Source organism: Xenopus laevis, chromosome 9_10S, assembly GCF_017654675.1.
Source record: "Xenopus laevis strain J_2021 chromosome 9_10S, Xenopus_laevis_v10.1, whole genome shotgun sequence".
In the NCBI taxonomy this organism is placed as follows: Eukaryota; Metazoa; Chordata; class Amphibia; order Anura; family Pipidae; genus Xenopus; species Xenopus laevis.
Genome location: NC_054388.1, coordinates 117,078,891 through 117,103,910, shown reverse-complemented (window position 1 = coordinate 117,103,910; position 25,020 = coordinate 117,078,891). Strand labels below are relative to the sequence as shown.

General features: G+C 46.0%; 2 protein-coding genes across 3 annotated transcripts; both read left to right on the top strand.

Annotated features, from left to right (window-relative positions):
- Positions 1–3,721: 3,721 nt before the first annotated feature.
- hmox2.S (heme oxygenase 2 S homeolog) lies at positions 3,722–16,944 on the top strand (the record flags this gene model as incomplete). Its single annotated transcript, NM_001092206.1, is given in 6 exon segments — positions 3,722–3,870; positions 5,178–5,248; positions 8,947–9,064; positions 10,300–10,791; positions 12,754–12,873; positions 16,823–16,944. Coding segments are annotated over 4 exon segments (792 nt in total), but the record flags the coding sequence as incomplete, so codon positions are not given.
- Positions 13,935–24,798, top strand: LOC121398949 (cyclin-dependent kinase-like 4). Of its 2 annotated transcripts, none has more exons than XM_041578591.1 (10): positions 13,935–15,582; positions 16,828–17,052; positions 17,707–17,828; positions 20,091–20,163; positions 20,701–20,791; positions 21,787–21,987; positions 22,626–22,714; positions 22,877–22,933; positions 23,309–23,434; positions 24,329–24,798. In XM_041578591.1, the coding sequence occupies exons 2-10, from the start codon at positions 16,885–16,887 to the stop codon at positions 24,428–24,430; spliced, it is 1,029 nt and encodes a 342-aa protein (XP_041434525.1). In that variant the 5' UTR covers positions 13,935–15,582; positions 16,828–16,884; the 3' UTR covers positions 24,431–24,798. The 2 variants fall into 2 exon arrangements, with proteins under 2 accessions (XP_041434525.1, XP_041434524.1); XM_041578590.1 differs by having other exon boundaries at positions 16,824–17,052.
- Positions 24,799–25,020: the final 222 nt, after the last annotated feature.

The window sequence follows — 25,020 nt, the reverse complement described above, 5'->3', positions numbered from 1 at the left end:
GCCCCAAACACTGTAACAATTGTCGGTGCAGACAGTGAGACTGGGACCCCCCGGGGCTGAATTGATACAGTGGGTGCTGCCCCTCCCCCATATGAGGTGTCACTGTGACTCAGCACAACACAGGGGGACACAGCTATTTACTAAATACAGTCCTGCTGACTCACCCCCACTCACACTCATTCACTGACTCAATGCTGCAGCCTGAGCTGGATTATGTGCAGCCATGCAGTGTGGATTCAATATGTGGCTGATAGTAAAGGGGTGGCAGCTGTATGGCAGGTTAGTGTGTGTCAGGCAATAGTGAGTGTAATAGTGAGTGTAATAGTGAGTGTGATAGTGAGTGTAATAGTGAGTGTAATAGTGAGTGTAATAGTGAGTGTAATAGTGAGTGTAATAGTGAGTGTAACAGTGAGTGGAATAGTGAGTGGAATAGTGAGTGTGATAGTGAGTGGAATAGTGAGTGAATAGTGAGTGGAATAGTGAGTGTAATAGTGAGTGTAATAGTGAGTGTAACAGTGAGTGTAACAGTGAGTGGGATAGTGAGTGTATGACAGGAGTGTGAGATGTGAGTGTTAGTGAGGTTAATAGTGAGTGTAAAGGGGTGGAATTATGAGTGGAAAAAGTGAGGAATAGTGGTGGAAAGTGAGTGGAAAGTGAGTGGAATAGTGAGTGGATAGTGAGTGAAAGTGAGTGGATAGTGATGGAATAGTGGGGAAATAGGGAGTTTTTAAAGTGAGTGGGGATAGTGAGGGAAAGGGGGGAATGGAGTGAGTGAGGTTTAATAGTGATGAAATAGTAAAATATTTAAAAGTAGTGGAAAAGGGGTTGAAATTAAAGAGTGGATATGAGTGAAAATGAGTGGAATATAGTGAGGAATAGTGGTGTGAATATGTTAGTGAGGGAAAGTGAGGTGGAATATAGTGGAGAGGGATAGTGGTTGTTAGTGGTAAGTGAATAGTGTGAAGTGGTGAAAGTGAGGTGATAGTGAGTGGAATAGTGAGTGTGAATAGTGATGTGATAGTGAGTGTGATAGTGGAGTTGAATGGTGAGTGGATATGAGTGTGGAATAAGTGAGTGGAATAGTGGAAAAGGGAATAGTGAGTGTGATATGAGTGGGAATAGTGAGTGTAATAAAGGGGAGTGATAGTGAGTTATAGTGATAATAGTGAGTGTGAAGTGAGTGGAATAGTGAGTGGGTTAGTGAGTTGAATAGTGAGGGAAAGTGAGTGTTGTGGGTGGTTAGGGGGAAAAAGTGGAAGTTTTTGATAGTGAGTGGAAAAAAGTGGGGAAATTTAGTTGTAAAGTGGTGGAATTAGGGGGAGTGGGGAAAACCTTGGAGTGGGCCCCAAATGTGAAGTGCGATTTTGAGTGGTTAGGATCGGAATATGAATGGAAATAGTGAGTGTAGTGGAGTTGTAAGGATGGGGGGGGCCTGGAATCAATATTTTGGTGTGGCCCCAAAAATGTACAATTGGTGTTTGATCAGTGAAGACTGGGGATGGGAGCTGGAAGTTTTATAAATGTGGGCTGCCCCTCCCAATGAATGTCAGTTGATCAGAAAACGGGGACCAAAATTTTAAATCGTCCTTGCCTGACTCCCCAAAATACACTATTCACGAATCAATGCTTTCACCCGGCTGGATTAAGTGAAAAATTTAGGGTTTGGATTCCCAAAATTTTGGGGGTTTGGGTAAGGAAAATAAAGGGGGGGGCCGGTGAGCGGGTTTTGGGTTGGTGTGTTAGGGAATAAATATTTTAATAAGTTGGGGTGTAATTAGTTTGAGGTGGAATGGAAATGGAAAATGGAGTGTGATGTGGAGTGTGATAAATGAGTGGAATGTGAGTGTAATAGTGGAAATGGTAAAAGTTGAGGTGGAAAGGGGAGTGGGATAAATGGGGTGGGATGACAGGAGTGGGGGAGATGTTTAAAATGTTAGGGGAGGGTTAAATGTGGTGAAACAGTGGAAATGGAATAATGAAATGGAATAGGTTTAGTGGGGAAAAGTTAGTGGAAAATGAGTGGGAAACAGTGGGGTGGAATAGTGAGTGTGAAAGTGAGTGGAATAGTGGAATGTTGATAGTGAGTGGGAAAGTGAGGGGGAATAGTGGAGTGGATAGTGGGAAAAGTGGTTTAAAAAACAGGAGGGGGGTAGATTTGATGGTTTAGGTTAATAGTTTAGTGTAACATTGGGGTGGAAAAAAGGAGTGTAACATAGTGGAATAGGGAGGTGGGTAGTGAGTGGAAAAAGTGAGTGGAAAAAGTGAGTGGGAATAGTGAGTGGATTTGTGAATGGAATAGTGAGTGTGATATGAGTGGGTAGGGGAGTGGAATGTGAGTGTAATAGTGGTTTTTATATGGAAATGGAAAAGTTTAAGTGTGGAAAAAAGTGGGGTGGGAAAAAGGAGTGGAATTTGTGGGGGTGGAATAGTGGGTTGGGTAGTGGTGGATAGTGGGGGTGGATAGTGAAAAGGGAAAAGGTTGGGGGTGGGAAAGTGTGATTGAAATAGTGGGGTGTGAAAAGTGAGGAATAGTGAGGTTTTGATAGTGAGTTGGAATAGTGAGTGTGTAGTGAGTGGAATAGTGAGTGGGAATTTTGGGGGGTGAAGTGGGGTGGAATATGAAGTTGTAATTAAATGAGTGTGATAGTGGAGTTGGAAAGTTTAGTGTGAATAGTTTAGTGGGAAAAGTGAATGTGATAGGAGTGGAAAAAGTGGAAGGGGGAAAAAGTGAAATGTGTAAATGAGTGGAAATAGTGAGTGGAAATAGTGAGTGGAAATAGTGAGTGGAATATGGAAATGTGGGTTAAATGAGGGGAATAGTGAGTGGAATAATTGAGTGTTTTGACAGGAAATGGGGAGAGTGAATGTTAGTGAATACAAAAATACCCTCTGGTGTGCCGCCCCAAACACTGTAAACAAAATTGGCGGTGCCAGACAAAATGAGACCCGGGACCCCCCGGGGCCGAATTGGATACAGTGGGGTGGTCCCCTCCCCCATATTTAGGTGTCAAATTTTGACTCAGCCAACAACACAGGGGGCCCCAGCTATTTTTTCTAAAATTACAGTCCCCGGCCCGACTCACCCCCACCCCACACCTTCCTGATTCAATGCTGCAGCCTGAGCGGATTATGTTTCAAACCATGAAGCAGTTTTGGATCACGGGATCCCCCACTTTTCCCCAATCTCCAAGTGGGCCTTACCCCATCATGACCCCCTTTGATCTGTGTGGGCCAAAATTGGGGGGCCGGGCCCCGTACCACTAACCCCTCCCCCCTCTATACGTTATATATAAGAGGCGCCAGGGCCCCCATGAAAGTTTCAGTAAAACACTGGTGCTCAGGGCCCCCCTACAAGTACAAAACAAACATGGGGTCCCACACACTATTCACCTCTCCACCAATCAAATCAATGTGGCGCTGATCTGATGTAAGGGGAGGGGCTGCGGCGTGTGGGAGGGGTTTAGCGCCTGAGTACGATAAGACTGTTGGGAGAGTGACAGTATAAATATGGAGGAGAGGGAGGAGCTGGGGAATGTGGGAGGGGATGAGGGAGGAGCTTGAGATTGTGGGAGGGGATGAGGGAGGAGTTCAGGGCATGAGGAGGATGAGACTGTTGGGAGTGTGAGAATATCAATACAGAGGAGAGGGAGGAGCTGGGGAATGTGGGCGGATAATCTTGTTCAAAAAAGGGGCGGGCCATGAACTGTGACTACTGGGCACGCCCTTGTGTTTTGAGAGACGGCCTGTTCCTGCCGGGCGTTGCTATGGTTCCAGGTATTTCCGGCGAGTGACCTAGTGAGTCGCTGAGGTTCTGTGAGGGAGGATTGTGACTGTGGTTCCGCTGGGAAGATCAGGGAATATCGAGTTAGTGTGAGTGGAGGTGAGGCTACAGGGATGTGCCCGCAATACTCCCGGCTCCTCACACCCGCCCTCTATTCACTAATCCGCTGTCAGACGGACTCTTCCCTGTACCCTGTGTGTCTGTGTGTGACACATACTGAGTCTTTACTTGTCCCTGCTCTGCGTATCTGAAACCAGAGCCAGTCACGTGCTCCTGTGCTGCTGCTGTGATTCGCTCCCGACAGCTCTGCTACACCATAGCCTCGCTTTCATTTGCACGCTGTCATGTGACCGGCACGACGTCACCACTGTCCGTCCTATAGCTCTATTTCTGCTACTGGTGGGTTATCGCTGCTGGGGGCGTGGCGTGTTCTAGAATTGAAAGGGACCTCGCATTAAAGGACCAGTAACATCAAAATAAAAAGTTTATTAGTATTTATCAAAAAAACCAGCAAAACGAATGAAACTTTAAAATTGCAAAGTCATTTATTGAAGGTCCACTTGCGCTTAGGGTTGTCACATTTTACTTGGTAACAATGTTATTAATCCTGGGAGAAATGCTGAATATACAGGAAGCACAAGGAGCCCCCTATTGATCTCCTGCATCTCATTGGTCCATCCATCACGTGGCCCTTGAGTTCTCCTCTTATAGCAGAGAGTCAGCGAGGAGATCAGTGGGTTGTGCCTTTTCTCTAAGTTATTTCTTTATAGACACTTTGCCTTTCTACACTTTCATTTGCCTTCGTATTAAACATGTTGGTGTTACTGGGCCTTTAAAGTGTCAGTACGATGTACAGAGGGATATTCTGACAACATTTGCAATTGGCTTTTCTTTTGTGTTATTTGTGGTTTTTCACTTATTTCCCTTTTTATTCAGCAGCTTCAGCCATCTGGTTGCTAGGATCGAAGTCCCATAGCAACCATGCATTGATTTGAATAGGAATAGGAGAGGAATAATACGATGAAGAATAACAAGACATTTGCATGTTAGACCCCCACACACACATCTGAAAGCTGGAAGAAGGCAAATCATATAAAAAAAAGTATAAAAAATGAAGGCCAGCTGGGGTGAATCTCCCCTGATCCAGCACATTTTGTTGTCTATTATTGGGTATAATGTGAGGCCTTTTGTTTTCTCCCATATAAGTAATAAGCTGTAGTGCAGTCGACTAAGTCTTCTCTATGTATTTCTTACATGTCCTGTTCTGAGCCACATCTCCATCATGTGACCCGTAGCACCTACACCCGCCTCTATCTACTGGCTCCGTCCCCTGATTATTCATACACATGTCTATAGACAATTCATTGCTGATTGATACAATAATGTTCCCTTCCAGGCAGGAGCCATGTCTGCGGGTATTGGGGAGACTGCCGGACTGTATGGTACAGAGGAAGAGTATATGTGCAGGTAAGTGTGTAATACTACAGTACTCACAGTCTCAGATCTTCCAAAATGACACGCAGCTTCCTCATTGGCTCATTCACCATTTGCCCTACATTCCCATTTGCTGCCTCTACAAGTTCATCTGCTGCCTGTGCTCCTGTTTTCTACTCCCAACATGAGATTCACTCTGGGCTGCCCAGGGACTGCTTAACATCAGCTTGCTTCTTTTCTTCCTTTATTTCTATGTGTGTATGTATAACTTTATTTGTATATATGTATAACTTTATTTGGATGTATGTGCCGTAAATATTCAAGTATAAGCCGACCCGAGTATAAGCCGAGGTACCTAATTTTACTTACGGAAACGGGGAAAACGTGTTGACTCGAGTATAAGCCTAGACACAACTAAGACCGTTAGACAAGCAGGTATAGCCGGTAATTTTTGGCAAAATTAAACTACATTTCATTACTTTTTTTTAACAGAACGCTTCCATTTATAACCCTTTATGCTGCACTACAGCGCAAAACTAAATCACTGAAAATTTGTGCCCCCCCAGTGGATTTATATTACAGACATTTTTCAGCAGAGACAAAATGTACTTTCCACTAGCAATTATACACACATATACTACACACACACACACTCTCCCCACACCATCATACACACACATATATACTATACACACACACACTCCCCACACATATACTATACACACACTCTCCCCACACAATAATCACACACATATACTATACACACAAACTCCCCACACATATACTATACACACACACACTCTACCCACACCATCATACACAGACACACACACATATACTATACACACACACGCTCTACCCACACCATCATACACAGACACACACACATATACTATACACACACACGCTCTACCCACACCATCATACACAGACACACACACATATACTATACACACACACGCTCTACCCACACCATCATACACAGACACACACACATATACTATACACACACACGCTCTACCCACACCATCATACACAGACACACACACATATACTATACACACACACACACTCCCCACACAATAATGACCAGGCACAGAGGAGGCAGAAAGCATACACTGGTCTGTGTATTATAACATATGTTAATACAGAGCCAGGGTGTCCAACCCGTATAATTGCAGCTGGACAACACAGGGAAGCAGATACAAGTGCAACAATAACTGGAGGGTCGCACACGCCCTGGTTGGGTGACAGGGAACGCCTGGAGGGTTGCTCGGGCCTGCAAGTGAGGGAGGATCCCCGGCCTGTAGTGGTTGTCGCTACCACCGCACTCCTTTAAGCCGCTCCCTGTACTGTGAGTTTGTTTGGAAAGATAAAGGCCCCAGTCGTAGGACTGCGCACCCACTCTTACCTGGGTTTGATCCCGGCGGCGCTCCGTTCGTAGGCCCAGGCCGTGGGGGACGCAGGAGCCAGCGGGTCGTAAAGGTGGGGGTCGGGTATTTTCTGTCCATCCTTACAGATACTAGGAGCCTACAATTTCCTTGCTTTCTCACCTCCTGCCAGCCCCTCACATCGTCCCTGGTAGGTGGCGGCGGTGTTGGTGGTGATGCTGAGGGACGGACGGCAGGGAGAGGGGTTACCTCACTTTCATACTCCGTGGGATCATGGAATTGCATGCTGAGCCTCAAGCTGCTCCCCCATGTTGCTTTATTTCCCAGCATGCATCGCTCATGGCGGTGCCTCCTCTCCTCTCTCCCCCTTGTGCTCAGATTCAAAGTTCCTAATAGTTCTCTGCAAATTTACCGGCAAGGCAGCTGTCTTCTTTAATACCAGTATATCTACCGTATTTCATCTACCAGAGTTTTTTTTTATCATTGTATCATACTGACTCGAGTATAAGCCGAGGTAGACTTTTTCATCACGTTTTGGGTGCTGAAAAACTTGGCTTATACTCGAGTATATACGGTATAACTTTATTTGTAAAGTGCTGTTAAGGAGCTGCAGTGCTGTACGGTGCATAAAAGTACAATATATATAAAGGTATACATGGGGGAGGCAAATCACATAATAAATATATACAGAATCATAGGACAAAGAGCTTAAGTGGTAAGAGACATAGTGGGAAGGAGGTCCCTGCCCCGTAGAGCTTACAGTCTAAGTGGATGGGAGACTAACATACAGGTACAAATTTGAGAAAAAAGTGCACAAGGTAAGTCATAGTCAGTAGGGACAGGCCTAGGCTAATGTTCTAGTGCTCCAGCAGGTAGGATCTTAGTTTTTTCTTGAAGAGATTGAGAGAGGATTCCTTACGGAGGAATTCAGGGATGGAGTTCCAGAGGGAAGGAGCAGCAAGATAGAAGGGTTTGAGACGAGAGGTGGCAGTGGATGTGGATGGTGTGAAGAGAAGGTGACTCTGAGAAGAGCGGAGAATACGACCAGGAACGTATAGTGAGACAAGAGAAGAAATGTAGTGAGGAGCAGAGCAGTGAAGGGCTTTGAATGTTAGTAGAAGGAGTTTATATGTTATCCTTTGCTTAACAGGCAGCCACACTAAGGATTTTAGTTGGGGTTGAGCAGGTTCCCTTTTAGGAGAGAGCAGAAGGATCCTGGTAGCAGAGTTTAAGATTGATTGGAGGGGAGAGAGATGGGAGTCAGGAAGACCAGTTAGGAGGAGATTGCAATAGTCTAAATGGGATAAGATAAGGGCATGGATTAGTGTTTTGGCTGTTGTTTATGAAAGAAACGGGCGTATCTTGGCTATATTGCAGAGGAAGAAACGACAGGTTTTGGCAGTATTATTAATATGATTAGAGAAGGAGAGGGACTGGTCAAAGATGACCCCTAAGCAGCGTGCTGAGTTAACCGGGTTAATAGTCATGCCATCAATAGTAATAGTGAAATGAAGAGAAGGGCTCGGTTTGGGTTGAAAGACCATGAGCTCAGTCTTGGCCAAGTTGAGTTTGAGGTGGGGTCGGTTCATCCAGGAAGAGAGAGCTACTAACAGTCTGATATCTGGGATTGAATGTCAGAGGTTAGTGAGGGAGAGTCTAAATATATCTGAATGTCATCGGCATAGAGGTGATATTTAAGGCCAAATGAAGATATAAGGTCTCCTAAAGAGAGAGTGTACAAGGAGAACAAGAGAGGAGCAAGTACAGAACCCTGAGGCACCCCCACATTGAGATGAACAGGAGGAGAGGATTTGTTTGCAAAAGTAACAGAGAAGGAGAGGTCAGAAAGGTACGAAGAGAACCAGGATGCAGCTTGATGATGATGATGATCACAGATACTAATTGAATGGAGAACTTACATTAGAACAGAATGGTTATCAGTATCAGAAGCAGAAGATAAGTCCAGGAGAATGTATAGTTTATTTGCCATCTGCTTCTGTATCTTATTTAATAGGGGTCACTGACCCCAGCATTAGTCTTTCTCCTAGTCTTTCATTCACCTCACCGCCTGGTTGCCAGTGTAAATCAGACCCTAGCAACCAGATAGCTGCAGTAATACCAAACTAAAGGGTTATTTGTAGAGCTAGCGAGCTCTTGTGCCAATGACTGTCTGCCATAGCAGGACTGGGTCTGGCACAAGTTATAGTTGTACCTGGAAGCTTTACTGGCTCTGTAGCAGCAGTAAGTGCACAAAATCCTGTTTATTTATCTTCTAGGCACCCATGTGTAGCACCCTTATTTTATTATCATGAGTTAGTGCAATCACTCCTCTTGTTCTAGGCCAACAGACTTGTCTGAGCTGCTCAAAGAAGGAACAAAAGATTCACATTATCAGGCTGAAAATACGAAGTTTGTCAAGGATTTCCTGAAGGGCCGAATTCAGCGAGAGATATTCAAGGTAAGTACCCAGGGGCCACTTATATACAGACACCTTCTACACACTCCTGTTATTACTTCCCAAGAGTACAGAGAATGCTGAGCCCAGCATCAGGCCTCTAAGATTTGGGGTACCCCTGGAACTATAGCAGGGTGACACCCCAATGTTTCTATATATCTGTAACCTTGTTATGAGCTAAGGGGGCCCAGTCTGAAGGTCAGTTAGGGGGAGATTTGGGGTGAGTGTTTATTTGTGCCCTGGGTACCCCTGGAACTATAGCAGGGTGACACCCCAATGTTTCTATATATCTGTAACCTTGTTATGAGCTAAGGGGGCCCAGTCTGAAGGTCAGTTAGGGGGAGATTTGGGGTGAGTGTTTATTTGTACCCTGGGTACCCCTGGAACTATAGCAGGGTGACACCCCAATGTTTCTATATATCTGTAACCTTGTTATGAGCTAAGGGGCCCAGTCTGAAGGCCAGTTAGGGGGAGATTTGGGGTGAGTGCTTATTTGTACCCTGGGTACCCCTGGAACTATAGCAGGGTGACACCCCAATGTTTCTATATATCTGTAACCTTGTTATGAGCTAAGGGGGCCCAGTCTGAAGGTCAGTTAGGGGGAGATTTGGGGTGAGTGTTTATTTGTACCCTGGGTACCCCTGGAACTATAGCAGGGTGACACCCCAATGTTTCTATATATCTGTAACCTTGTTATGAGCTAAGGGGGCCCAGTCTGAAGGTCAGTTAGGGGGAGATTTGGGGTGAGTGTTTATTTGTACCCTGGGTACCCCTGGAACTATAGCAGGGTGACACCCCAATGTTTCTATATATCTGTAACCTTGTTATGAGCTAAGGGGGCCCAGTCTGAAGGTCAGTTAGGGGGAGATTTGGGGTGAGTGCTTATTTGTGCCCTGGGTACTCCTGGAACTATAGCAGGGTGACACCCCAATGTTTCTATATATCTGTAACCTTGTTATGAGCTAAGGGGGCCCAGTCTGAAGGTCAGTTAGGGGGAGATTTGGGGTGAGTGCTTATTTGTACCCTGGGTACCGCTGGAACTATAGCAGGGTGACACCCCAATGTTTCTATATATCTGTAACCTTGCTATGAGCTAAGGGGGCCCAGTCTGAAGGTCAGTTAGGGGGAGATTTGGGGTGAGTGCTTATTTGTACCCTGGGTACTCCTGGAACTATAGGAGGGTGACTATGTCTATATATCTGTCTGATCCCTGTGTATTTGGATGTGTGTCTGTATAGTTGGCTACGGTTGCCCTGTACTTCACTTACTCTGCTCTGGAGGAGGAGTTGGAGCGGAACAAGGAGGATCCGGCCATCGTCCCCCTGTATTTCCCGCAGGAGCTGCACAGGAAGGAGGCTCTGATCAGGGACCTGGGCTATTTCTATGGAGATGATTGGGAAGAGACCATTGAGTGCTCGGAAGCTGCCAGGTCGTATGTGAGGAGAATTCAGCAGTTGGGTCAGACAAGGCCAGAGCTGCTTGTGGCTCACGCTTACACCAGGTATATGGGGGACCTGTCTGGTGGCCAGATCCTTAGGAAGGTAGCCCAGAGGGCTCTGCACCTGCCCCCTACAGGGGAGGGCATCCAGTTTTACCTATTTGATAATGTGACCAACGCCCAGCAGTTCAAACAGCTTTACAGAGCCCGGCTCAATGCACTGGATTTGGACATGGAGACCAAGGAGAGCATCGTACAGGAGGCCAATCAGGCCTTCCACTTTAATATGCAGGTATAAATATACAGGTATAAATATACAGGTATAAATATACAGGTACTAATATGCAGGTACTAATATACAGATATTAACATACAGGTACTGATATACAGGTATTAATATACAGGTATTAACATACAGGTAATAATATATAGTGAATAAAGTACCCCTCTTGTAAAATATAAGGATATTATAAGTTACCGAGGAGTTTCATGACCATATAAAAGTACGAGGCCGAAGGCCGAGTGTTTTTATACAGGTCACGGAACTCCGAGGTAACTTATAATATCCTCATATTTTACAACTGGGGGTACTTTATTTATTATAATACACAAATTTCAGTGAGTCATGTGACAGAAATGACATCACTACTCACCGTTTATAACTGATGACATCAGAACTCACCGTTTACAAGGATATAATTTACAGGATATTCATGGCTTTTGTGTATTATATAGTGAATAAAGTACCCCCTCTTGTAAAATATAAGGATATTATAAGTTACCGAGGAGTTTCATGACCATATAAAAGTACGAGGCCGAAGGCCGAGTGTTTTTATACAGGTCATGGAACTCCGAGGTAACTTCTAATATCCTCATATTTTACAACTGGGGGTACTTTATTAATTATAATACACAAATTTTAGTGAGTCATGTGACAGAAATTACATCACTACTCACCGTTTATAACTGATGACATCACTACTCACCGTTTATAAGGATATAATTTACAAGATATTCACGGCTTTTGTGTATTATACAGATATTAACATACAGGTACAGATATTAATATACAGGTACTGATATACAGGTACAGATATTAATATACAGGTACTGATATACAGATATTAATATGCAGGTACTAATATACAGGTACTAATATACAGGTACTGATATACAGATATTAATATACAGGTACTGATATACAGATATTAATATACAGGTACTGATATACAGGTACTAATATACAGGTACTGATATACAGATATTAATATACAGGTACTGATATACAGATATTAATATACAGGTACTGATATACAGATATTAATATACAGGTATACATACAGCCCTGCCCACTCAGCGGACCAATCAGTTGTGTCTTGGGCCAGGGAGGGGAGAACAGGAGAGCTGCAGCCCCCAGTCAATGATTTTGATATAATGGGAAGCTCTGCGGACTCAGCCAGACTCTATGGGGCAAATTCACTAACCAGGGAAAATTCGCCAGCGATGGCTTTGCGCACATCGCAACACTTCGCCAGTCGTAAATTCACCTGGACAGCGCTAATTCATTAAGATCCGAAGTTGCGCACAGGATAACGAACGCTGGCAAAATTACGTCAGCAAAATTACGCTCAGCAGTTTGAAGTTACGCTAGCGTTGGCTAATTAGCATACGGCGTGCAGTTAAAGTACAATGGACGTATATGTTACAGCAAATACATTACACTACACAAGTCCAGGGAACCTTAATAAAGACAATAGAGTTGTTATATTGCCCTACACATGAGCCCACTGTATAGTTTATGTTCCATATGTTAGGAAATGTAGGGGGAAGAGGCTATCACCCTTTAAATAGGAAAAAACACCAGCGTTTTTTGGGACTTAGAAAAATTTATTTTTTGAGGAAGTCCTATCTACTCTATTGCACTTCGCCTGGTCTGAGGTGGTGAAGGCAAGTCTGGCGCAAGAGCTAACGGTCAGTTAATCAAAAACGTAGTGAATTTGCGTAGTAACACTACCAAAAACTCAACTGGCGTTAGAGGGCGAAGTTGCACCAGAGTCTATCTCCTTGGTGAAATTATGCCAACGAAATTACGCAAAACTAATTGGCGAATTTTCGCCAGCGTTAGCCACTTCGCCCTTTAGTAAATTTCCCCCATGTCGGGGTATTTAGGTTGTAGGGGAGAGGGGGCAGTTGTTGTGGGGGTAACAGTAGAAATGGGGCAGTTGTTTGAGTATTTACCCCTTTCCGTCCGTAGGTGTTTGAGGAACTGGATAAAATTGCTGCTGCTCTCCCAGAGGAAGCACAAGATGGAGGCCTCCCAGTGCATGATGGGAAAGGAGATATCCGAAAGTGCCCGTATTATGCGGCCCAGCAAGGTGAGCTCTGGGGTTTTGCCCCAACACCCCTATTTATTATATTGTGACCCAAAAACCACCCTCACCCTAATTCCAGGGCCTGAGTTCCCCCCTCATTATGGGATACAGAGCCGCAATGTTACTGCCAGTTTGGGAGAGAGTTAGATGCGCAGTTGTTACAGTAAGTAAAGGTGGGGCGGGGGTGGGCTCAGGTACTTATACCTGGGGGGGTGAATTTGTGGGTTCCCATAGCAGGAGCCATTCGGGTGAGAAGAGCCCCCCACAAGTGCAATAGAAACACCCCCAGATCAGCATTAGGGAGTTCTTTGTATCTGCCCATAATTCATTTAGTGAGGCTAAAGCTGATCATTTTGGGGTGCAGCACGAGGGATACCCCCTGTTTTACACTGTGGGTTCCCATAGAGAAGAACTTATTCTTATGAAGTTTTTGTCTTGTCCTTTACCCCTCCCCCAGGTGTGTCTGGAGCCTCGGGATGCCCCTTCCATGCTGCTCTGGCTTTAGCAAGACACCCCCACATTCAGGCTCTACTTGCTGCCGGCGTCACGGCCATGTTTGCCTTCCTGGCTTGGTACCTGATGTGACACTTAGCCTGGCTCCTCCCACAATCCCACCGGCTCCTCATTCCCCTGTATCTATATATAGATGTAGCGCTGCGTGTCCTGCCATTGGCCAGTGCTTCATCCAATAGGCTCACACACATATGGACCTGCCCCCAATATTATAACAGTTCCACAACACCCCAACATGAACATCTGTACCCCCATGTCTCCTCCCCCAGGGGAGCCCGCATTGAGCTTAGTTTGATTGGCAGAGACTCCCCCTAGTGGGGGGCTGTATGTATCTGCTATGGAAGCTTTCTGGGGTGTCTGGATCTTACTGAGGTTTTACTTGTGTCTCTAAATAAACATCATTCTGATGAAGCCTCCCATCGCAGTTGGTCTTTGTGCAGTACTAATATGCCAGCGCCTCCATTACAGGTGCCAGTGGCCAGTGACATCATACTCGTGATCCCAGGCCCATATCACAGTCGCTGCCATTTCTTGAGACCCTACAAGGAGACACCCAGGATAAGTGTAGGAAATAATGACTAATACTTACTGCTGCTCCTGCTAACAGAGTTCTAACAAGTTATCAGAATGTCTGGCGTTATGTTCTAGACTGGTGTTATGTTCTAGGCTTCAGTTGTGTTCTAGAATTTGTTATGTTCTACACTTGCATCATGTTCTAGACATCCATTATGTTCCCCATGTATTATGTTCTAGACTAGAGTAATGTTCTGGACTGGTGTTATGGACTCTTGTTAGGTTCTAGACTGGTATTGTGTTCTAGACTGGTGTTGTGTTCTAGACTGGTGTTGTGTTCTAGACTGGTGTTATGTCCAACACGGCACTAGCAAACACCATGTGTAGAACATAACGCCCCGATCCCCTGTTATAAAAAGCTGCTTCTCACTATTTGGTGGCTATTGTGCATGGGATGTGAAGGCAAGGTGCCTACAGGCTGCCAGGATAGCGGGCCCCAGGGCAAGCTGAGAGGCCTCCCAGGCTGATTTGGATGCTGATTGCAGCCTGACAGTTGCATTGGTGATCGTACTACACCCGGAGGGATGGTTACCAGAAGTCGCCACTCGTTGCTTAGTATTCTGCTGGGGCTGGTCCTGGGCTTTCTACTCACCTCCAGGTTTATCCTGCCCAGAGAGCCAATCGGAGAAGAGCGGGTGCCGGGGGATGGCAGATGGGCAAGCTGAATTAAGGAGGGATTACAGCGGGGTTCTAGGCTGGCAGCAGTTGGGTGATCACAGACATCACTTGTGTGGTACAATAGACTGGTGGGCAAAGAGGCACATTTAGGGCACTGATAACTGAGCTGTCAGTAGTCTTCCTGACGCGTAACTTCCGGTTTTGTCAGAAGTCAGTTAGGGGGACGATGTGGAGCGCAGATCTGCACACTGAGTCGCCCTATCGCCGCTTTTTAGTAGACAGGAAGCAGTGTTTTCAAACAGTAGTTTTTTAATAAAGCCTCAATATTAATAAACTCTATACAGGGTCGTTCTATTATTAGTGTGTTTAGAATTGATTTTTTAATAAAAATTTTTTTAGTGTTACAGTTCCTTTAATGAAAGTCAGGGACAAGCGATAGATCAGGTACAGGGTCAGTGACCCCAAAACAGACACAAATAGAAAAGTGAAAGACATTGGGGAAAAGTCTTTATTTTGGGGAGGTGCTAAGGTTTAATTGATGGATGGGGGGGGTTACACATGTTAGCCCAGTGTTTATTATAATCACCTATTGGCACTGCTGAAATAGTAACCCCTGATGGGGCAGTATTCAGAGCATAGAAGCCCCGGGCCAGGGTATCAGGTAAGTGAATCACTGGCAGAGAAATGACTTCACTGTAGCTCCTTGTCCTGTTATTTTTGGGGCTCAATACAGGTCAGTGCTGGAGGGCACATAGTGATTATACAGGGGCTGCTGGGGGACAGTGGAAGTTCTGGGGGGGGGGGAGTCTCACACATGAGCTCATTTTTATTTCGTTTCTGTGGGTGGAAAGGGCTGTTAGCCAGGGCACCTCCTCCTGTTACCATGGACACCACAAAAACAAACCGACAGTTAGTGAATAGACTTGCAGCCTGTGTGGGTTCCCCCGAGCGGCAGACTCTCATTACTGACTGGATCCTGATCCTGAAGACTCACAGATCTGCCACACGTGAGTAACATTCATATTTGGGGTAAATCCCCCCCCCCAAAACTTCACTGCTCCATCTCCCCCTTATTCCTTTAATTGGGCCCCGGAAATACCCCCGGCTGGAACCTCTACCGCAGTCCAACAACCCTAACTGTCATCTCCCCCAGTGTAACTAATGGCAGCATGGGCTTATATACTGTACCCGTAATATTAGTACTGAGGTATTTACTGCTAGTGTCAGATACTTACCTGCCTGGGCTACTAGTGCACTTACCTGCCTGGGGTACTAATGTTCCTTCCTGGGCTACTAGTGCACTTACCTGCCTGGGATACTAATGTTCCTTCCTGGGCTACTAATGCACTTACCTGGCTGGGGTACTTATGTTCCTTCCTGGGCTACTAATGCACTTACCTGCCAGAGATACTAATTTTCCTTCCTTGGCTACTAACGCACTTACCTGGCTGAGCTACTAATGCACTTACCTGCCTGGGGTACTAATGTTCCTTCCTGGGCTACTAATGCACTTACCTGGCTGAGCTACTAATGCACTTACCTGCCTGGGGTACTAATGTTCCTTCCTGGGCTACTAATGCACTTACCTGCCAGAGATACTAATTTTCCTTCCTTGGCTACTAACGCACTTACCTGGCTGAGCTACTAATGCACTTACCTGCCAGAGATACTAATTTTCCTTCCTTGGCTACTAATGCACTTACCTGGCTGAGCTACTAATGCACTTACCTGCCTGGGGTACTAATGTTCCTTCCTGGGCTACTAACGCACTTAACTGGCTGAGCTACTAATGCACTTACCTGCCTGGGGTACTAATGTTCCTTCCTGGGTTACTAATGCACTTACCTGGCTGAGCTACTAATGCACTTACCTGCCTGGGCTACTAATGTTCCTTCCTGAGCTACTAATGCACTTACCTGGCTGGGGTACTAATGTTCCTAGCTGGCTGGGCCAATGACATACCTTCCTGGCTGGGGTTGGGGTTAGTCTGGGGACATGGGCAGGGAATATACAAAATGCCAGTGTTGTTGAGTGAGAGGTGGTGGATTCCCTCTCATCAGGGGTACAAGTGGGGCAGGAGGAAGGACAAATGGTGCAGCTCTCTAGTAATTGTGGTGTGGCAGCTGGGGGGGGGCTGAGGAGGAGCAGGGCTCAATTTTGGATGTGTAGAGTGACATTGACTGAACTGTTTAGAATAACAAACCAATTCAATAAAGTGTCATTGTGAGGCATTGTTACCCTTTAACAGACAGTTTACAACAATGCAAAGAGTTTATTACCCATAAGCCTGTGTCCTTGTGGCCCCAACAATGGAGAAGTATGAGAAGTTGGCCAAGATTGGAGAGGGCTCTTACGGAGTGGTGTTTAAATGTCGCAGCAAAGAGACTGGTCAAGTGGTGGCCATCAAGAAGTTTGTGGAATCGGAAGATGATCCAGTCATTAAGAAGATAGCCCTGCGGGAAATCCGTATGTTAAAGGTGAGGTCGCTGTCCTACTGTAGAACAACATGGTCGACGCTCAGTGTTAGTGGGAGAGAGAAAAATGCCTGACAAGTAGGGCTTTAGTCAGTAGATAAACATGCCCATCATTCAGGGTGTTCCTAGGAAAGAACAACATGGCCTACAACTAGAGCTTTAGTAGGAGAGACCAACATGGCCATCAGTTAGGGTGTTCCTGGGAAAGAACAACATGGCCTGCAACTAGGGCTTTAGTAGGAGAGAACAACATGGACATCATTTTGGGTGTTCCTGGGAAAGAACAACATGACCTAAACCTAGGGCTTTAGTATGAGAGGCCAACATGGCCTAAAACTAGGGCTTTAGTAGGAGAGACCAACATGGCTATCATTTTGGGTGTTCCTGGGAAAGAAGAGCATGACCTATACCTAGAGCTTTAGTAGGAGAGACCAACATGGCCATAATTTTGGGTGTTCCTGGGAAAGGACAACATGGCCTAAACAGAGAGCTTTAGTAGGAGAGACCAAAATGTCAGATCGATGCAATGTTAGTTGGACAGACCAACATGCACAGAGAGAAATGCCACTTTGGACAGAGGATTGTGGGATAGGCAGGAGGCAGGGCTCCTACAGTACAGGGTTGGGAAACACTAACCTGCCTCCTGTCTCCTCTTAGAAACTAAAACACAACAACCTTGTCAACCTGCTGGAAGTGTTCAGGCGGAAGCGAAAGCTGCACTTAGTGTTTGAATACTGTGACCACACTGTGCTCAACGAGCTGGAGAAGCATCCAAATGGGTCAGTACTTACCTCATTGCTGTAATATTGCCATTCTATCCAAATGGCTCAGTACTTACCTCATTGCTGTAATATTGCCATTCTATCCAAATGGCTCAGTACTTACCTCATTGCTGTAATATTGCCATTCTATCCAAATGGCTCAGTACTTACCTCATTGCTGTAATATTGCCATTCTATCCAAATGGGTCAGTACTTACCTCATTGCTGTAATATTGCCATTCTATCCAAATGGCTCAGTACTTACCTCATTGCTGTAATATTGCCATTCTATCCAAATGGCTCAGTACTTACCTCATTGCTGTAATATTGCCATTCTATCCAAATGGGTCAGTACTTACCCGATTGCTGTAATATTGCCATTCTATCCAAATGGCTCAGTACTTACCCGATTGCTGTAATATTGCCTTTCTATCCAACAGGCCTGTGTCCTCTTGACTCACTAGGTCAGAAGTAATGCCTTGCTGTTAGTCTTGCTGCATAGATACCCTAAAAGTCACAAGGTGGCCTACATGCTACAATTATGATCTTTTCCACGACCATTGGTCGTATGAAAGATCTTTCGTCCACTCTACTAACGTTAAGAGCTGAATCGTCAGATATGCAGGTAAAAAACGAAAATAATTCTTTAGCTCTATCTGATGATCCAGCATTAACCATACAATATTCGGGAACCTTCAAAGGTGTCTGATAAAAATTTTCAGTCCTGTCTGATATCAGTTGCCCTGTCTCCCACCATAGATGGCTCTAAAGGACCAAGGTCCTAGTGAATCCAGGGGCTGGGATCTCCTGCCTGGTACTGTTCCCCATGGTAAAGATCCTTCATTGTCCCACCCACAAGCTTCAGGGTCTGATGGATCTGGTTTTGAGGGAATCTGGGGACAGGGGTCTTTGGTCTGGTACTGTTCTCCATAGTAAGGATCCTTCATTGTCCCACCAACAAGCTCCAGGTCTGATGGATCTGGTTCTGAGGGAGTCTAGAGCAAGGATCTTTGAAGGATCCTTACTATGGGGGAACAGTACCAGACCAAAGACTCCCTCAGAACCAGATCCATCAGATCCTGGAGCTTGTTGGTGGGACAATGAAGGATCCTTACTATGGGGGGGACAGTACCAGACCAAAGATCCTTGCTCTGGACTCCCTCAGAACCAGATCCATCAGACCCTGGAGCTTGTTGGTGGGACAATGAAGGATCCTTACTATGGGGGAACATTACCAGACCATTGTCCCACCAACAAGCTCCAGGGTCTGATGGATCTGGTTCTGAGGGAGTCTAGAGTAAGGATCTTTGGTCTGGTACTGTCCCCCCATAGTAAGGATCCTTCATTGTCCCACCAACAAGCTCCAGGATCTGATGGATCTGGTTCTGAGGGAGTCTAGAGCAAGGATCTTTGGTCTGGTACTGTTCCCCCCATAGTAAGGATCCTTCATTGTCCCACCAACAAGCTCCAGGGTCTGATGGATCTGGTTCTGAGGGAATCTGGGGCAAGGATCTTTGGTCTGGTACTGTTCCCCATGGTAAAGATCCTTCATTGTCCCACCAACTGCTCCAGGGTCTGATGGATCTGGTTCTGAGGGAATCTGGGGACAGGGATCTTTGGCCTGGTACTGTTCCCCATAGTAAGGATCCTTCATTGTCCCACCAACAAGCTCCAGGGTCGGATGGATCTGGTTCTGAGGGAGTCTAGAGCAAGGATCTTTGGTCTGGTACTGCCCCCCCATAGTAAGGATCCTTCATTGTCCCACCAACAAGCTCCAGGATCTGATGGATCTGGTTCTGAGGGAGTGTAGAGCAAGGATCTTTGGTCTGGTACTGTTCCCCCCATAGTAAGGATCCTTCATTGTCCCACCAACAAGCTCCAGCGTCTGATGGATCTGGTTCTGAGGGAATCTGGGGACAGGGATCTTTGGTCTGGTACTGTCCCCCCATAGTAAGGATCCTTCATTGTCCCACCAACAAGCTCCAGGGTCTGATGGATCTGGTTCTGAGGGAATCTGGGGCAAGGATCTTTGGTCTGGTACTGTTCCCCATGGTAAAGATCCTTCATTGTCCCACCAACTGCTCCAGGGTCTGATGGATCTGGTTCTGAGGGAATCTGGGGACAGGGATCTTTGGCCTGGTACTGTTCCTCATGGTAAAGATCCTTCATTGTCCCACAGGAGTTCACTGTCCATAAGCCAATCACTGGGGCTCATTGGGCATTAGCCAAGCACAAGGGATCTGTGGGAAATATCTGACTAATCTACTGCCTCCGTTACAGGGTTCCTGATGCCTTGACCAAGAACATAATGTGGCAGATTCTTCAGGCTGTTAACTTCTGCCATAAGAACAGTGTGAGTACAGACAGTGAGTGCACACTCCTACTCACAAGCCTTTTACTGTTGATCATTTGCTTCAGTGCCAGAGGGAAATGCATGGGGTGAAGCCAAGAGAAGCTTTAGAACTTGCAAAGAGGGGGAAAAGAGGATTCTGGGAGGGGTAGCATTTCATTATAGAGAAAGTAAAGCCAGTGGTGTAACCAGTGTAACATTTGCCCCAGGTGGGGGCGACATTATAAGGCCCATTGTGTCCAATACCACAGCTACGTTTGTGCAAATGTAAGTCATGGAGTTAGTTCTGGGGTTGGTGCTGCACAGAGCACTGTATATCATATAGTAAAGCATATAGTATCAGAGCAAAGAGTAAGTGTGTAGTAAAGCAGAAAGCGCCCCTACTTTATACTTCCAAATGGCAATGAAGGGTCTGGCACTGACATTACTGCACAATGGGGGCTTAATTTTCTCCTTTATCATGTGATCCCCCTAAAAACCCTAAGTGACCCCTACTTTCATGATGAGTCCGATGATATGGAATGTGTGTTTGTCTGATAGTGTATCCACCGAGACGTCAAACCCGAGAACATTCTCCTTACCAAGCAAGGGGTCATCAAGCTGTGTGACTTCGGATTCGCCCGGATTCTCAGTAAGTGCCCCACATTCTCAGCCCGTCATCCCACCCTGACTAGCTTACTGCCTGCTCTGGTCATACTGGAACATCTCCGTCATTACTGGTTGGAACACCTTGTTAGTTATTGGTCATACTGGTTTATCTCCGTCATTACTGGTTGGAACACCTTGTTAGTTATTGGTCATACTGGAACATCTCCGTCATTACTGGTTGGAACACCTTGTTAGTTATTGGTCATACTGGTTTATCTCCGTCATTACTGGTTGGAACACCTTGTTAGTTATTGGTCATACTGGAACATCTCCGTCATTACTGGTTGGAACACCTTGTTAGTTATTGGTCATACTGGAACAACTTGTTGGTTATTGGTTGTATTGAAATACCTTGTTAGTTATTAGCCAAACTGGAACACCTCATTAGTTATTAGTCATAATTGAATACCCCATTAGTAATTGGTCATACTTGAACACCCCAATAGTTGCAGTGGGACACCTCATTAGTTATTAGTCGCAATTGAACACCCCATTTGTTATTGGTTGTAATGGAACACCTCTTTAGTTATTGGTCAAACTGGAATGTACGATTAGTTGTTAGTTATACTGGAACAACTTGTCGGTTATTGATCGGAATGAAATACCTTGTAAGTTATTAGCCAAACTGGAAAACCTCATTAGTTATTAATCATAATGGAACATCTCTTTAGTGATTGGCCAAAGTGGAATGCCCCATTAGTTGTTGGACATTCTGGAAGAACTGGCTGCTAATTGGTTGTCATGAATGCCTTTTTAGTTATTGGTCGTAATGAAACTCTGTGTTGTTTGTTGTCATAGTGGAACCCCCCATTAGTTATTGGTTGCACTGGAACAACTTGTTGGTTATTGGTTTAATGGTAAGGCCTTACTTGTTATTGACTGAATCCAGGGGCGTAATCATTGCATTGACTGTGCTCCCCAAGTCTTTATCATCTATCACCTCTAGTTCTGAGTGTTCTTATCTCTAATGTTCCCCAGCCCGGCCTGGTGATGATTACACAGACTATGTGGCTACTCGCTGGTACAGAGCTCCTGAACTCCTGGTGGGAGACACCCAGTATGGAGCAGCTGTGGACGTGTGGGCCGTGGGCTGTGTCTTTGCAGAACTTCTTTCGGGGCAACCGCTGTGGCCAGGAAAATCTGACATGGACCAACTACACTGTATCATCAGGACCCTGGGTATAACATGGGTTCATTGGGAGGGAGTTGGGCATGAAAGTGACTGCGGGGCTGTGCTGAAATATGTGCCCCCACATTAGGTGTACCCCTCATAACACCCCCCCTTCTATAGGGACTTATATCCCTGCACCCTATATTAACTGTACCCCAACATTCCCCTTTCTATAGGGACTTATATCCCTGCACTACAAAGAAGGACCGCTCCAAGTTCACTCTCCCTATTTGCTGCTCCAATCAGGTGCTCTGTCCGCAGCGTCCCCACTGCTGAAATCCAATTAGACACCAAGAAAAAAGGACGGCACTCCAGTACATGGAATATACTTTTATTCCAAGCTCATGCAAGGATCCAATGGGCGTTGAATCCTTGCATGAGCTTGGAATAAAAGTATATTCCATGTACCGGAGTGCCGTCCTTTTTTCTTGGTGTCTAATCTTATATCCCTGCACCCTATATTAACTGTACCCCAACATTCCCCTTTCTATAGGGACTTCTATCCATGCACCCCATATTAACTGTACCCCCAACATTCCCCTTTCTATAGGGACTTATACCGCTGCACCCCACATTAGGTATATCCTGTGCCCCAGATTTATACTGGGGCCCCGGCCCCTTGCTAATGACAATTCCTCTAATTTAGGGAAGCTGATCCCGAGACATCAGTACATTTTCCATAGTAACCAGTTCTTTCATGGCGCCAGCATTCCTGAGCCAGACCCAGCAGATTTGGTAAGTTGTTTGGGGTTTGTAGTGGTCTGGAAACCTTCACTAATCTCCCCAATCTTTGTGGTACCCCAGAAAGAGGTGTGTGTGGCGCTAGTATTTTACTCCTCTAATGATAGAATTGTACCATGTGAAACTTGGATAACTAACATTAATCTTATCCCTAAGGAATCACTGGAGGAAAAGTTCCCAAATATTCAGCCGGCAGTTCTCACTTTTATGAAGGTAAAGTGGCTGAGTGTAGTGGGTTGCCTCAGTGAGTAACAATGAGTAAAGTTTGGAGTAATAGTTGTGAGAAGGGTTCTGGGCAATGGCATTGAGTAAAGGACTGGGGTGAGTAACAGCAGTGAGTAAAGGACTGGGGTGAGTAACAGCAGTGAGTAGAGTACTGGGGTGAGTAACAGCAGTGAGTAAAGTACTGGGGTGAGTAACAGCAGTGAGTAAAGTACTGGGATGAGTAACAGCAGTGAGTAGAGTGATCGGGCTGTTGGCACAGAATTATAGCTCTTAGGGAGGTCCTAGACTGGTATGTAGAGGCTGGGGGTAGGTACCAAGTTTCATCTCAGAACTAATGGAACATTGTTGCCCCGTACCCCCCAGGGCTGCCTGCGTATGAATCCAGATGACAGATACTCCTGTGAGCAACTGCTGGAAAGCTTGTACTTTAATCCCGCCCATGAGGAACCAGAGAAACGGAAACCCAAGGGCCGGAGGCGACTTCAGCAGGTGAGAGGCCCAGTGATTGGCTCATTTTATCTGCAGGGGGTGGAGCATCTCTTCTTCTAAAGGGGCACAGGGATCGGTTCTACTGATGGAGTACAAGGGATGGGTTCTACTGACGGGGTACAAGGGATGGGTTCTACTGACGGGGTACAAGGGATGGGTTCTACTGACGGGGTACAAGGGATGGGTTCTACTGACGGGGCACAGGGATCGGTTCTACTGACGGAGTACAAGGGATCGGTTCTACTGACGGGGTACAAGGGATGGGTTCTACTGACGGGGTACAAGGGATCCGTTCTACTGACGGGGTACAAGGGATCCGTTCTACTGACGGGGTACAAGGGATCCGTTCTACTGACGGGGTACAAGGGATCCGTTCTACTGACGGGGTACAAGGGATCCGTTCTACTGACGGGGTACAAGGGATGGGTTCTACTGACGGGGTACAAGGGATCCGTTCTACTGACGGGGTACAAGGGATCCGTTCTACTGACGGGGTACAAGGGATGGGTTCTACTGATGGGGTACAAGGGATGGGTTCTACTGATGGGGTACAAGGGATGGGTTCTACTGATGGGGTACAAGGGATGGGTTCTACTGATGGGGTACAAGGGATGGGTTCTACTGATGGGGTACAAGGGATCCGTTCTACTGATGGGGTACAAGGGATCCGTTCTACTGATGGGGTACAAGGGATCCGTTCTACTGACGGGGTACAAGGGATCGGTTCTACTGACGGGGTACAAGGGATCGGTTCTACTGACGGGGTACAAGGGATCGGTTCTACTGACGGGGTACAAGGGATGGGTTCTACTGATGGGGTACAAGGGATCGGTTCTATGGGCAGGCAGAAGAGTAAGTTATAAAGACAAATAAATTTGCATCTTTATCCCCCAGGCTCAGCTCTTGCCCCAACTACCGGCCAATGGAATGTCTCCTGCCCCCGAAGGGAAGAACAAGCCACGGGCCACTAAGTTTGATCATTTTCCCAACATTTAAAGCCCTGGTACATGGAGTGGCACAGGCAGGACTGAGGAACTTGCCCTCTGGGCTACCAACTGTAGCCTCTAGGTGCCTCCTGCCGATTCCTAATGGGAGCCAAGCAACATGGCAGCTCCAGATACTCCTCCTTCTGGATGAAAGCTCTGCCTACAACTGGGCTCAATGTCTGGCACATTTACCCTTTAATCACACAGAGCCGCGGGGCGGACATTGGTACCTGGGTAACGTGGGGCAGTGAGTGGCATTTCCCCAGGGCAGGACATTGTTCTAGTGACTTGTGTACAACGAGAGGGTTTGGGGTACATATTTTTTAATTAAAGTATATTGGAAATAGGTTTCTTATTCATTAAAGAAACTAAAAATGAGATTTTATTTTTTTTGCCTTTCCTTGTCCTTTAACATCTGCAACACAAAGAGTCTTATCTATTGGAATGGAAATGTTGTGCGAAACAATACGTGGGACGCACAAGCCGTTGCCTTAAAGACTCCGAGAGAACATTTGGGGCAATTGATAAAAAACACGAGGGGTCCCCTGTGGCCAAACATTTTGTCTTATGTTCTTCAATCCAAGATCCGTCATTGAACAG